This window comes from Babylonia areolata, chromosome 12 (genome assembly GCF_041734735.1).
Source record: "Babylonia areolata isolate BAREFJ2019XMU chromosome 12, ASM4173473v1, whole genome shotgun sequence".
Lineage (NCBI taxonomy): Eukaryota > Metazoa > Mollusca > Gastropoda > Neogastropoda > Buccinidae > Babylonia > Babylonia areolata.
In genome coordinates this window covers 334039-349021 of record NC_134887.1, presented here as the reverse complement: position 1 = coordinate 349021, position 14983 = coordinate 334039, and the positions used below count along the sequence as shown (strand labels likewise).

At 44.1% G+C, this 14983-nt stretch overlaps 1 protein-coding gene across 1 annotated transcript in view; it reads right to left on the bottom strand.

Moving 5' to 3' along the window:
• LOC143288286 (cilia- and flagella-associated protein 251-like) overlaps positions 1-14983 on the bottom strand; it is a 128393-nt gene that overhangs the window by 65179 nt on the left and 48231 nt on the right. Inside the window, 3 exon segments of the mRNA XM_076596633.1 lie at positions 1137-1305; positions 3356-3514; positions 4893-5001. Of these exon segments, the coding sequence (XP_076452748.1) occupies positions 1137-1305; positions 3356-3514; positions 4893-5001 (437 nt within the window).

Sequence of the window (14983 nt, the reverse complement as noted above, 5' to 3'; positions counted from 1 at the left end):
AGGCTCATAGTGCCAAACCCATGTCTCGTCACATGTGACCACCTTCTTCAGAAACTCATCACCATCCTTCTCATAGCGGCAGAGACACTGCTGGGACAACTCGACCCTCCTCTGTTTGTGCTCTGGAGTAAGCATCTTTGGCACCCACCGGCAGCTGACCTTCGAGTAGCCAAGGTCATCATAGACAATTTTGTGTGCTGTCCCAACAGATAAGCTCAAAGTCCTTGCAATGTCATCCACTGTCACCCTTCTGTCAGACTGAATGAGGTCATTGACTGATTCGATCACCTCAGGAGACCTCACTTCTGTAGGCCTTCCAGGCCTGTCTTCATCCTCAACACTGCTCCGTCCTTCTTTAAATAATTTAGCCCACTTGTAGACATTTTTTCGGCTGAAACATGTGGCACCATACACAGTTGACATTCTCCTATGAATTTCAACTGGTTTGCACCCTTCAGCAACCAAAAACTTGATAACTGACCGCTGTTCAATCCTGGAGCATGCTTCTTGGTCGGCCATCTTTGTTAATCGCCAAAACTCTCAAAGTTTTTTTAATCTGCAAAACAAATTAAATCCATGTGAAAAAGAAGTAAAACAAAAAAAAAAGAAAAAAAAGAGTAAGCTTTTATCTGTATTCGAAGTCCTTATACCGAAAAATTCACCTTATTTATTGAATGACCCTCGTAGTACATACACCTCTTATCAAATGTGTACATAGATTATATACACTGACATATCCTTATAAAAATGTGAACATAGATCATATACATTAACATATATCCTTATCAAATGTGTACATAGATTAAATGCACATACACTTATCCTCATCAATGTGTACACAGATCACATATACTTATCAATTGTGTACATCGATCACACACACTGATATGTATCATTTTCAGATGTAAACATACACCACTGTCAAATACATGCTTACAATTTTTTCATACACCCATGCATCACCTTGCTTGCATTGTTCACGTAACTCATTACAGACAAGTGTTCACACACACACACAAACACACACAAACCAAGACACACACCAATGTCAATATATATGTGCTGTCACAAGCAGAAACTCTCTCTCTCACACACACACGCACAGAGCAGCAGCATGACATGTGAAGTGAGGTCACCTTTAGTGAGGGGCTTGTTGTTGTCCCAGACAACCAGGTTGCCGATGGATGTGGCAGTGAGGGCGCGGGAACTGTTGCTGTTGTAGATGGACTGGGAGTAACGCCCCACCGGCTTGTTGAAGTCATCGTCTGTCAGAGGCGGGGCATAGTAACGGATTATACGTTCCTCCTGTAACCAACAAGGTACAACATGTCACCATCAGACAACATTAAACAACATAAACCTGTGATCATAAGACAACTTTATACCATGTGCAGCAAGGAGACAATTTGAAACAAAGTTCAACATTAAACAATGTACATGTAGCCGGGAGACAACTTTAAACAATGTATAACATGTAGCCAGGAGACAACTTTAAACAATGAACAACATGTAGCCAGGAGACACATGTAGCCAGGAGACAACTTTAAACAATGTACAACATATAGCCAGGAGACAACTTTAAACAATGTACAACATGTAGCCAGGAGACAACTTTAAACAATGTACAACATATAGCCAGGAGACAACTTTAAACAATGTACAACATATAGCCAGGAAACAACTTTAAACAATGTACAACATGTAACCAGGAGACAACTTTAAACAATGTACAACATATAGCCAGGAGACAACTTTAAACAATGAACAACATGTAGCCAGGAAACAACTTTAAACAATGTACAACATGTAGCCAGGAGACAACTTTAAGCAGTGTATAACATGTAGCCAGGAGACAACTTTAGCCAGGAGACACATGTAGCCAGGAGACAACTTTAAACAATGTACAACATATAGCCAGGAGACAACTTTAAACAATGTACAACATGTAGCCAGGAGACAACTTTAAACAATGTACAACATGTAGCCAGGAGACAACTTTAAACAATGTACAACATATAGCCAGGAGACAACTTTAAACAATGTACAACATGTAGCCAGGAGACAACTTTAAACAATGTACAACATATAACCAGGAGACAACTTTAAACAATGTACAACGTGTAGCCAGGAGACAACTTTAAACAATGTACAACATATAGCCAGGAGACAACTTTAAACAATGTACAACATATAGCCAGGAGACAACTTTAAACAATGTACAACATGTAGCCAGGAGACAACTTTAAACAATGTACAACATGTAGCCAGGAGACAACTTTAAACAATGTACAACATGAAGCCAGGAGACAACTTTAAACAATGTACATGTATCCAGGAGACACAGCAGTGAGGTCAGTCACCACCATGACAACACACAGCAGTGAGGTCAGTCACCATCATGACAACACACAGCAGTGAGGTCAGTCACCACCATGACAACACACAGCAGTGAGGTCAGTCATCATGACAACACACAGCAGTGAGGTCAGTCACCACCATGACAACACACAGCAGTGAGGTCAGTCACCACCATGACAACACACAGCAGTGAGGTCAGTCACCACCATGACAACACACAGCAGTGAGGTCAGTCACCACCATGACAACACACAGCAGTGAGGTCAGTCATCATCATGACAACACACAGCAGTGAGGTCAGTCATCATCATGACAACACACAGCAGTGAGGTCAGTCATCATCATGACAACACACAGCAGTGAGGTCAGTCACCACCATGACAACACACAGCAGTGAGGTCAGTCACCACCATGACAACACACAGCAGTGAGGTCAGTCACCATCATGACAACACACAGCAGTGAGGTCAGTCACCACCATGACAACACACAGCAGTGAGGTCAGTCACCACCATGACAACACACAGCAGTGAGGTCAGTCACCACCATGACAACACACAGCAGTGAGGTCAGTCACCACCATGACAACACACAGCAGTGAGGTCAGTCATCATCATGACAACACACAGCAGTGAGGTCAGTCACCACCATGACAACACACAGCAGTGAGGTCAGTCATCATCATGACAACACACAGCAGTGAGGTCAGTCACCACCATGACAACACACAGCAGTGAGGTCAGTCACCACCATGACAACACACAGCAGTGAGGTCCGTCATCACCATGACAACACACAGCAGTGAGGTCAGTCACCACCATGACAACACACAGCAGTGAGGTCAGTCACCACCATGACAACACACAGCAGTGAGGTCAGTCACCACCATGACAACACACAGCAGTGAGGTCAGTCATCACCATGACAACACACAGCAGTGAGGTCCGTCATCACCATGACAACACACAGCAGTGAGGTGACAAAAACAGACACGTACCCAGTTGAAGAAGAGGACCTGAGAGTCACTGTTGGTGACCAGGTGGTGGATGTCCTCCGAGTTGAAGTGGATGTAGTTCTGAACGCCATAGGATGGCTGGAGGTCTGCTGAACAGATTGGTGTCTCTCCGTCAATGGTCCAGTCCCAAATGGCCAGCACCTGCCACACAGCTCTCTTGGTCACTGCCCAGTCTGCGTCTGTCTGTCTGGACATGGTCACTGCCTAACCTGCGTTTGTCTGTCTGTCTGTCTGTCTGGACATGGTCACTGCCCAGCCTGTGTTTTTCTGTCTGTCTGTCTGTCTGGACATGGTCACTGCCTAGCATGCGTCTGTCTGTCTGTCTGTCTGGACATGGTCACTGCCTAGCATGCGTCTGTCTGTCTGTCTGTCTGGACATGGTCACTGCCTAACCTGCGTTTGTCTGTCTGTCTGTCTGTCTGGACATGGTCACTGCCTAGCCTGTGTTTGTCTGTCTGTCTGTCTGTCTGGACATGGTCACTGCCTAGCCTGCGTTTGTCTGTCTGTCTGGACATGGTCACTGCCTAGCCTGCGTCTGTCTGTCTGGATATGGTCAGTGCACAGTCCTCTCTTTTCATGAAGTCTGTTTTGAAAAGTCCTTTTAGATGAAATCACTGAGTTCTGGAGCAGTTTGTTCAATGTATTGTTCAGCCATGTCAGTTAAGGTCAGGGCATACAAAATGAATGAAAACTTTGATAAGGACAGGACATACAAAATAAATGAATACTTTGTTAAGGTCAGGGCATACAAAATGAATGATGACTTTGTTAAGGTCAGGGCATACAAAATGAATGAAAACTTTGTTAAGGTCAGGGCATACAAAATAAATGAATACTTTGTTAAGGTCAGGGCATACAAAATGAATGATTACTTTGTTAAGGTCAGGGCATACAAAATGAATGAATACTTTGTTAAGGTCAGGGCATACAAAATGAATGAATACTTTGTTAAGGTCAGGGCATACAAAATGAATGATGACTTTGTTAAGGTCAGGGCATACAAAATGAATGAAAACTTTTTTTAGGTCAGGGCATACAAAATGAATGAAAACTTTGATAAGGACAGGACATACAAAATGAATGATTATTTTGTTAAGGTCGGGGCATACAAAATAAATGATTACTTTGTTTAGGACAGGGCATACAAAATGAATGAAAACTTTGTTAAGGACAGGGCATACAAAATGAATGATTACTTTGTTAAGGACAGGGCATACAAAATGAATGAATACTTTGTTAAGGTCAGGGCATACAAAATGAATGATTACTTTGTTAAGGTCTGGGCATACAAAATGAATGAAAACTTCGTTAAGGTCTGGGCATACAAAATGAATGAATACTTTGTTAAGGTCAGGGCATACAAAATGAATGAATTCTTTGTTAAGGTCAGGGCATACAAAATGAATGATGACTTTGTTAAGGTCAGGGCATACAAAATGAATGAATACTGTGTTAAGGTCAGAAGAAGCAAAAGAAGAAAAGGTAGGAGAGGAAGAAACAGAAGGTCTGAAGATCTCACCTGGACACTTCCAGCACTCAGTGTTGCTAGGTAACGGGCATCAGGGGTCAAGGCCACTGCTACCACACCCCCCTCTGGGTTGGGATCAAAGAGGGTCTGAATGGGGACACTGAGGCCACACACACACACACACACACACACACACACATATAAATATACATATATTGTTTCTACTTTATTGCTTCAGTAACACAGCTGCTTTATTTGTTTATTTGTTTATTCAGATGCGACTTAAGGAACAAAATAATGACTGCACAGATTGTTGAAGATGTTTCCTGACTACCAGATCCATGATGTTTCCTGTTTCCTGACTGTACCAGATACTGTACCAGATCCATGATGTTTCCTGACTGTACCAGATACTGTACCAGATCCATGATGTTTCCTGACTGTACCAGATCCATGATGTTTCCTGACTGTACCAGATCCATGATGTTTCCTGACTGTACCAGATACTGTACCAGATCCATGATGTTTCCTGTTTCCTGACTGTACTAGATACTGTACCAGATCCAAGATGTTTCCTGACTGTACCAGATCCATGATGTTTCCTGACTGTACCAGATACTGTACCAGATCCATGATGTTTCCTGACTGTACCAGATACTGTACCAGATCCATGATGTTTCCTGTACCAGATCCATGGTGTTTCCTGACTGTACCAGATACTGTACCAGATACATGATGTTTCCTGACTGAAAGATACGAGATGTTTCCTGACTGTACTGTGTCAACATACAAGGACAGGTGTTGGAGCAATGACAGAGGAAAGGTAATAACAATGAACAATAGAGGACAGGTGATAACAGACAATGACAGGACAGGTGATAACAGACAGTGACAGAGGACAGGAGATAACAGACAACAGGACAGGTGATAACAGACAATGACAGGACAGGTGATAACAGACAATGACAGCAGGACAGGTGATAACAGACAATGACAGCAGGACAGGTGATAACAGACAATGACAGGACAGGTGATAACAGACAATGACAGAGGACAGGTGATAACAGACAGTGACAGGACAAGTGATAACAGACAAAGACAGGACAGGTGATAACAGACAATGACAGGTGATAACAGACAATGACAGCAGGACAGGTGATAACAGACAATGACAGCAGGACAGGTGATAACAGACAATGACAGGACAGGTGATAACAGACAATGACAGAGGACAGGTGATAACAGACAGTGACAGGACAAGTGATAACAGACAAAGACAGGACAGGTGATAACAGACAACAACAGAGGACAGGTGATAACAGACAATGACAGGACAGGTGAAAACAGACAACAACAGGACAGGTGATAACAGACAACAACAGGACAAGTGATAGCAGACAATGACAGGACAGGTGATAACAGACAATGACAGAGGACAGGTGATAACAGAAAACAACAGGACAGGAGATAACAGACAGTGACAGAGGACTGGTGATAGCAGACAATGACAGGACAGGTGATAACAGACAATGACAGAGGACAGGTGATAACAGACAATGACAGGACAGGAAATAACAGACAATGACAGAGGACAGGTGATAACAGACAATGACAGAGGACAGGTGATAACAGACAATGACAGGACAGGTGATAACAGACAATGACAGGACAGGTGATAACAGACAATGACAGAGGACAGGTGACAACAGACAATGACGGAGGACAGGTAATAACAGACAACGACAGGACAGGTGATAACAGACAATGACAGGACAGGTGATAACAGACAATGACAGAGGGCAGTTGATAACAGACAATGACAGGAAAGGTGATAACAGACAATGACAGAGGACAGGTGATAACAGACAATGACGGAGGACAGGTAATAACAGACAACGACAGGACAGGCGATAACAGACAGTGACAGAGGACAGGTGATAACAGACAACAACAGGACAGGTGATAACAGACAACAACAGGACAGGTGATAACAAAGACAGGACAGGTGATAACAGACAACAACAGAGGACAGGTGATAACAGACAATGACAGGACAGGTGATAACAGACAACAACAGGACAGGTGATAACAGACAACAACAGGACAAGTGATAGCAGACAATGACAGGACAGGTGATAGCAGACAATGACAGAGGACAGGTGATAACAGAAAACAACAGGACAAGTGATAGCAGACAATGACAGGACAGGAGATAACAGACAATGACAGAGGACAGGTGATAACAGACAGTGACAGAGGACAGGTGATAACAGACAACGACAGGACAGGTGGTAACAGACAATGACAGAGGACAGGTGATAACAGACAACGACAGGACAGGAGATAACAGACAATGACAGAGGGCAGTTGATAACAGACAATGACAGAGGGCAGATGATAACAGACAATGACAGGACAGGTGATAACAGACAACAACAGGACAGGTAATAACAGACAATGACAGGACAGGTGATAACAGACAATGACAGAGGACAGGTGATAACAGACAATGACAGAGGACAGGTGATAACAGACAACAACAGGACAGGTGATAACAGACAATGACAGGACAGGTGATAACAGACAATGACAGAGGACAGGTGATAACAGAAAACGACAGGACAGGTGATAACAGACAACGACAGAGGACAGTTGATAACAGACAATGACAGAGGACAGGTGATAACAGACAATGACAGGACAGGTGATAACAGACAACAACAGGACAAGTGATAGCAGACAATGACAGGCCAGGTGATAACAGACAATGACAGAGGACAGGTGATAACAGAAAACAACAGGACAGGAGATAACAGACAGTGACAGAGGACAGGTGATAACAGACAGTGACAGAGGACAGGTGATAACAGAAAACGACAGGACAGGTGATAACAGACAACGACAGAGGACAGTTGATAACAGACAATGACAGAGGACAGGTGATAACAGACAATGACAGGACAGGTGATAACAGACAACAACAGGACAAGTGATAGCAGGCAATGACAGGACAGGTGATAACAGACAATGACAGAGGACAGGTGATAACAGACAATGACAGGACAGGTGATAACAGACAACAACAGGACAAGTGATAGCAGACAATGACAGGACAGGAGATGACAGTGACAGAGGACAGGTGATAGCAGACAATGACAGGACAGGTGATAACAGACAATGACAGAGGACAGGTGATAACAGACAATGACGGAGGACAGGTAATAACAGACAACGACAGGACAGGTGATAACAGACAGTGACAGAGGACAGGTAATAACAGACAACGACAGGACAGGTGATAACAGACAACAACAGGACAGGTGATAACAGACAATGACAGAGGGCAGTTGATAACAGACAATGACAGGACAGGTGATAACAGACAATGACAGAGGGCAGTTGATAACAGAAAACGACAGGACAGGTGATAACAGACAACGACAGAGGACAGTTGATAACAGACAATGACAGAGGACAGGTGATAACAGACAATGACAGGACAGGTGATAACAGACAACAACAGGACAAGTGATAGCAGACAATGACAGGACAGGTGATAACAGACAATGACAGAGGACAGGTGATAACAGAAAACAACAGGACAGGAGATAACAGACAGTGACAGAGGACAGGTGATAACAGACAGTGACAGAGGACAGGTGATAACAGACAATGACAGGACAGGTGATAACAGACAACAACAAGACAGGTGATAACAGACAGTGACAGAGGACAGGTGATAACAGAAAACGACAGGACAGGTGATAACAGACAACGACAGAGGACAGTTGATAACAGACAATGGCAGAGGACAGGTGATAACAGACAATGACAGGACAGGTGGTAACAGACAACAACAGGACAAGTGATAGCAGGCAATGACAGGACAGGTGATAACAGACAATGACAGAGGACAGGTGATAACAGACAGTGACAGAGGACAGGTGATACCAGACAATGACAGGACAGGTGATAACAGACAACAACAGGACAAGTGATAGCAGACAATGACAGGACAGGAGATAACAGACAGTGACAGAGGACAGGTGATAGCAGACAATGACAGGACAGGTGATAACAGACAATGACAGAGGACAGGTGATAACAGACAACAACAGGACAGGTGATAACAGACAATGACAGAGGACAGGTGATAACAGACAGTAACAGAGGACAGGTGATAACAGACAACAACAGGACAGGTGATAACAGACAATGACAGGACAGGTGATAACAGACAAAGACAGGACAGGTGATAACAGACACCAACAGAGGACAGGTGATAACAGACAATGACAGGACAGGTGATAACAGACAATGACAGGACAGGTGATAACAGACAATGACAGAGGACAGGTGATAACAGACAATGACAGGACAGGTGATAACAGACAACAACAGGACAAGTGATAGCAGACAATGACAGGACAGGTGATAACAGACAATGACAGGACAGGTGATAACAGACAATGACAGGACAGGTGATAACAGACAATGACAGAGGACAGGTGATAACAGAAAACAACAGGACAGGAGATAACAGACAGTGACAGAGGACAGGTGATAACAGACAGTGACAGAGGACAGGTGATAACAGACAACGACAGGACAGGAGATAACAGACAATGACAGAGGACAGGTGATAACAGACAATGACAGGACAGGAGATAACAGACAATGACAGAGGACAGGTGATAACAGACAGTGACAGAGGACAGGTGATAACAGACAACGACAGGACAGGTGATAACAGACAATGACAGAGGACAGGTAATAACAGACAACGACAGGACAGGTGATAACAGACAATGACAGAGGGCAGTTGATAACAGACAATGACAGAGGGCAGTTGATAACAGACAACGACAGGACAGGTGATAACAGACAATGACAGAGGACAGGTGATAAAAGACAACAACAGGACAGGTGATAACAGACAATGACAGGACAGGTGATAACAGACAATGACAGAGGACAGGTGATAACAGAAAACGACAGGACAGGTGATAACAGACAACGACAGAGGACAGTTGATAACAGACAATGACAGAGGACAGGTGATAACAGACAATGACAGGACAGGTGATAACAGACAACAACAGGACAAGTGATAGCAGACAATGACAGGACAGGTGATAACAGACAATGACAGAGGACAGGTGATAACAGAAAACAACAGGACAGGAGATAACAGACAGTGACAGAGGACAGGTGATAACAGACAGTGACAGAGGACAGGTGATAACAGACAATGACAGGACAGGTGATAACAGACAACAACAAGACAGGTGATAACAGACAGTGACAGAGGACAGGTGATAACAGACAATGACAGGACAGGTGATAACAGACAACAACAGGACAAGTGATAGCAGGCAATGACAGGACAGGTGATAACAGACAATGACAGAGGACAGGTGATAACAGACAGTGACAGAGGACAGGTGATAGCAGACAATGACAGGACAGGTGATAACAGACAACAACAGGACAAGTGATAGCAGACAATGACAGGACAGGAGATAACAGACAGTGACAGAGGACAGGTGATAGCAGACAATGACAGGACAGGTGATAACAGACAATGACAGAGGACAGGTGATAACAGACAATGACGGAGGACAGGTATTAACAGACAACGACAGGACAGGTGATAACAGACAGTGACAGAGGACAGGTAATAACAGACGACAGGACAGGTGATAACAGACAACAACAGGACAGGTGATAACAGACAATGACAGAGGGCAGTTGATAACAGACAACGACAGGACAGGTGATAACAGACAATGACAGAGGGCAGTTGATAACAGACAATGACAGGACAGGTGATAACAGACAATGCCAGGACAGGTGATAAAAGACAACGACAGGACAGGTAATAACAGACAACGACAGAGGACAGGTGATAACAGAAAACAACAGGACAGGTGATAACAGACAATGACAGAGGACAGGTGATAACAGACAATGACAGAGGACAGGTGATAACAGACAACAACAGGACAGGTGATAACAGACAATGACAGGACAGGTGATAACAGACAATGACAGAGGACAGGTGATAACAGACAACAACAGGACAGGTGATAACAGACAATGACAGGACAGGTGATAACAGACAATGACAGAGGACAGGTGATAACAGAAAACGACAGGACAGGTGATAACAGACAATGACAGAGGACAGTTGATAACAGACAACAACAGGACAGGTGATAACAGACAATGACAGGACAGGTGATAACAGACAATGACAGAGGACAGGTGATAACAGAAAACGACAGGACAGGTGATAACAGACAACGACAGAGGACAGTTGATAACAGACAATGACAGAGGACAGGTGATAACAGACAATGACAGGACAGGTGATAACAGACAACAACAGGACAAGTGATAGCAGACAATGACAGGACAGGTGATAACAGACAATGACAGAGGACACGTGATAACAGAAAACAACAGGACAGGAGATAACAGACAGTGACAGAGGACAGGTGATAACAGACAGTGACAGAGGACAGGTAATAACAGACAATGACAGGACAGGTGATAACAGACAACAACAGGACAGGTGATAACAGACAGTGACAGAGGACAGGTGATAACAGAAAACGACAGGACAGGTGATAACAGACAACGACAGAGGACAGTTGATAACAGACAATCACAGAGGACAGGTGATAACAGACAATGACAGGACAGGTGATAACAGACAACAACAGGACAAGTGATAGCAGACAATGACAGGATAGGTGATAACAGACAATGACAGAGGACAGGTGATAACAGACAGTGACAGAGGACAGGTGATAGCAGACAATGACAGGACAGGTGATAACAGACAACGACAGAGGACAGTTGATAACAGACAATGACAGAGGACAGGTGATAACAGACAATGACAGGACAGGTGATAACAGACAACAACAGGACAAGTGATAGCAGACAATGACAGGACAGGTGATGACAGACAATGACAGAGGACAGGTGATAACAGAAAACAACAGGACAGGAGATAACAGACAGTGACAGAGGACAGGTGATAACAGACAGTGACAGAGGACAGGTGATAACAGACAATGACAGGACAGGTGATAACAGACAACAACAGGACAAGTGATAGCAGACAATGACAGGACAGGAGATAACAGACAGTGACAGAGGACAGGTGATAACAGAGAACGACAGAGGACAGATGATAACAGACAATGACAGAGGACAGGTGATAACAGACAACGACAGAGGACAGATGATAACAGACAATCACAGAGGACAGGTGATAACAGACAATGACAGGACAGGTGATAACAGACAACGACAGGACAGGTAATAACAGACAACGACAGAGGACAGGTGATAACAGACAACGACAGGACAGATGATAACAGACAATGACAGAGGACAGGTAATAACAGACAACGACAGAGGACAGGTGATAACAGACAATGACAGGACAGGTGATAACAGACAACGACAGGACAGGTGATAACAGACAGTGACAGAGGACAGGTGATAACAGACAGCGACAGAGGACAGATGATAACAGACAATGACAGAGGACAGGTGATAACAGACAGCGACAGAGGACAGATGATAACAGACAATCACAGAGGACAGGTGATAACAGACGACAGAGGACAGGTGATAACAGACAACAACAGGACAGGTGATAACAGACAATGACAAGACAGGTGATAACAGACAATGACAGGACAGGTGATAACAGAAAACGACAGGACAGGTGATAACAGACAATGACAGAGGACAGTTGATAACAGACAACAACAGGACAGGTGATAACAGACAATGACAGGACAGGTGATAACAGACAATGACAGAGGACAGGTGATAACAGAAAACGACAGGACAGGTGATAACAGACAATGACAGAGGACAGGTGATAACAGACAATGACAGGACAGGTGATAATAGACAACAACAAGACAAGTGATAGCAGACAATGACAGGACAGGTGATAACAGACAATGACAGGGCAGGTGATAACAGACAACAACAGGACAAGTGATAGCAGACAATGACAGGACAGGTGATAACAGACAATGACAGAGGACAGGTGATAACAGAAAACAACAGTACAGGAGATAACAGACAGTGACAGAGGACAGGTGATAACAGACAGTGACAGAGGACAGGTGATAACAGACAATGACAGGACAGGTGATAACAGACAACAACAGGACAGGTGATAACAGACAGTGACAGAGGACAGGTGATAACAGACAACGACAGAGGACAGGTGATAACAGACAATGACAGAGGACAGGTGATAACAGACAATGACAGGACAGGTGATAACAGACAACAACAGGACAAGTGATAGCAGACAATGACAGGACAGGTGATAACAGACAATGACAGAGGACAGGTGATAACAGACAGTCACAGAGGACAGGTGATAGCAGACAATGACAGGACAGGTGATAACAGACAATGACAGGACAGGTGATAACAGACAGTGACAGAGGACAGGTGATAACAGACAGTGACAGAGGACAGGTGATAACAGAAAACGACAGGACAGGTGATAACAGACAACGACAGAGGACAGTTGATAACAGACAATGACAGAGGACAGGTGATAACAGACAATGACAGGACAGGTGATAACAGACAACAACAGGACAAGTGATAGCAGACAATGACAGGACAGGTGATAACAGACAACGACAGAGGAGAGTTGATAACAGACAATGACGGAGGACAGGTAATAACAGACAACGACAGGACAGGTGATAACAGACAGTGACAGAGGACAGGTAATAACAGACAACGACAGAGGACAGATGATAACAGACAATGACAGAGGACAGGAGATAACAGACAACGACAGGACAGGTGATAACAGACAATGACAGAGGACAGGAGATAACAGACAACGACAGGACAGGTGATAACAGACAATGACAGAGGACAGGTGATAACAGACAACGACAGAGGACAGGTGATAACAGACAATGACAGGACAGATGATAACAGACAATGACAGAGGACAGGTGATAACAGACAACAGAGGACAGGTGATAACAGACAATGACAGGACAGGTGATAACAGAGAACGACAGAGGACAGATGATAACAGCCAATGACAGAGGACAGGTGATAACAGACAACGACAGGACAGATGATAACAGACAATGACAGAGGACAGGTGATAACAGACAACAACAGAGGACAGGTGATAACAGACAATGACAGGACAGGTGATAACAGACAACGACAGAGGACAGGTGATAACAGACAACAACAGGACAGATGATAACAGACAATGACAGAGGACAGGTGATAACAGACAATGACAGGACAGGTGATAACAGACAATGCCAGGACAGGTGATAAAAGACAACGACAGGACAGGTAATAACAGACAACGACAGAGGACAGGTGATAACAGAAAACAACAGGACAGGTGATAACAGACAATGACAGAGGACAGGTGATAACAGACAATGACAGGACAGGTGATAACAGACAATGCCAGGACAGGTAATAACAGACAACGACAGAGGACAGGTGATAACAGACAACGACAGGACAGATGATAACAGACAATGACAGAGGACAGGTGATAACAGACAACGACAGGACAGGTGATAACAGACAACGACAGGACAGGTGATAACAGACAATGACAGGACAGGTGATAACAGACAATGCCAGGACAGGTGATAAAAGACAACGACAGGACAGGTAATAACAGACAACGACAGAGGACAGGTGATAACAGAAAACAACAGGACAGGTGATAACAGACAACGACAGAGGACAGGTGATAACAGATAACAACAGGACAGGTGATAACAGACAATGACAGGACAGGTCATAACAGACAACAACAGAGGACAGGTGATAACAGACAACGACAGGACAGGTGATAACAGACAATGACAGAGGACAGGTGATAACAGACAACGACAGGACAGGTGATAACAGACAACAACAGAGGACAGGTGATAACAGACAATGACAGGACAAGTGATAACAGACAATGACAGGACAGGTGATAACAGACAACAACAGAGGACAGGTGATAACAGACAATGACAGGACAGGTGATAACAGACAACAACAGGACAGGTGATAACAGACAATGACAGAGGACAGGTGATAACAGACAA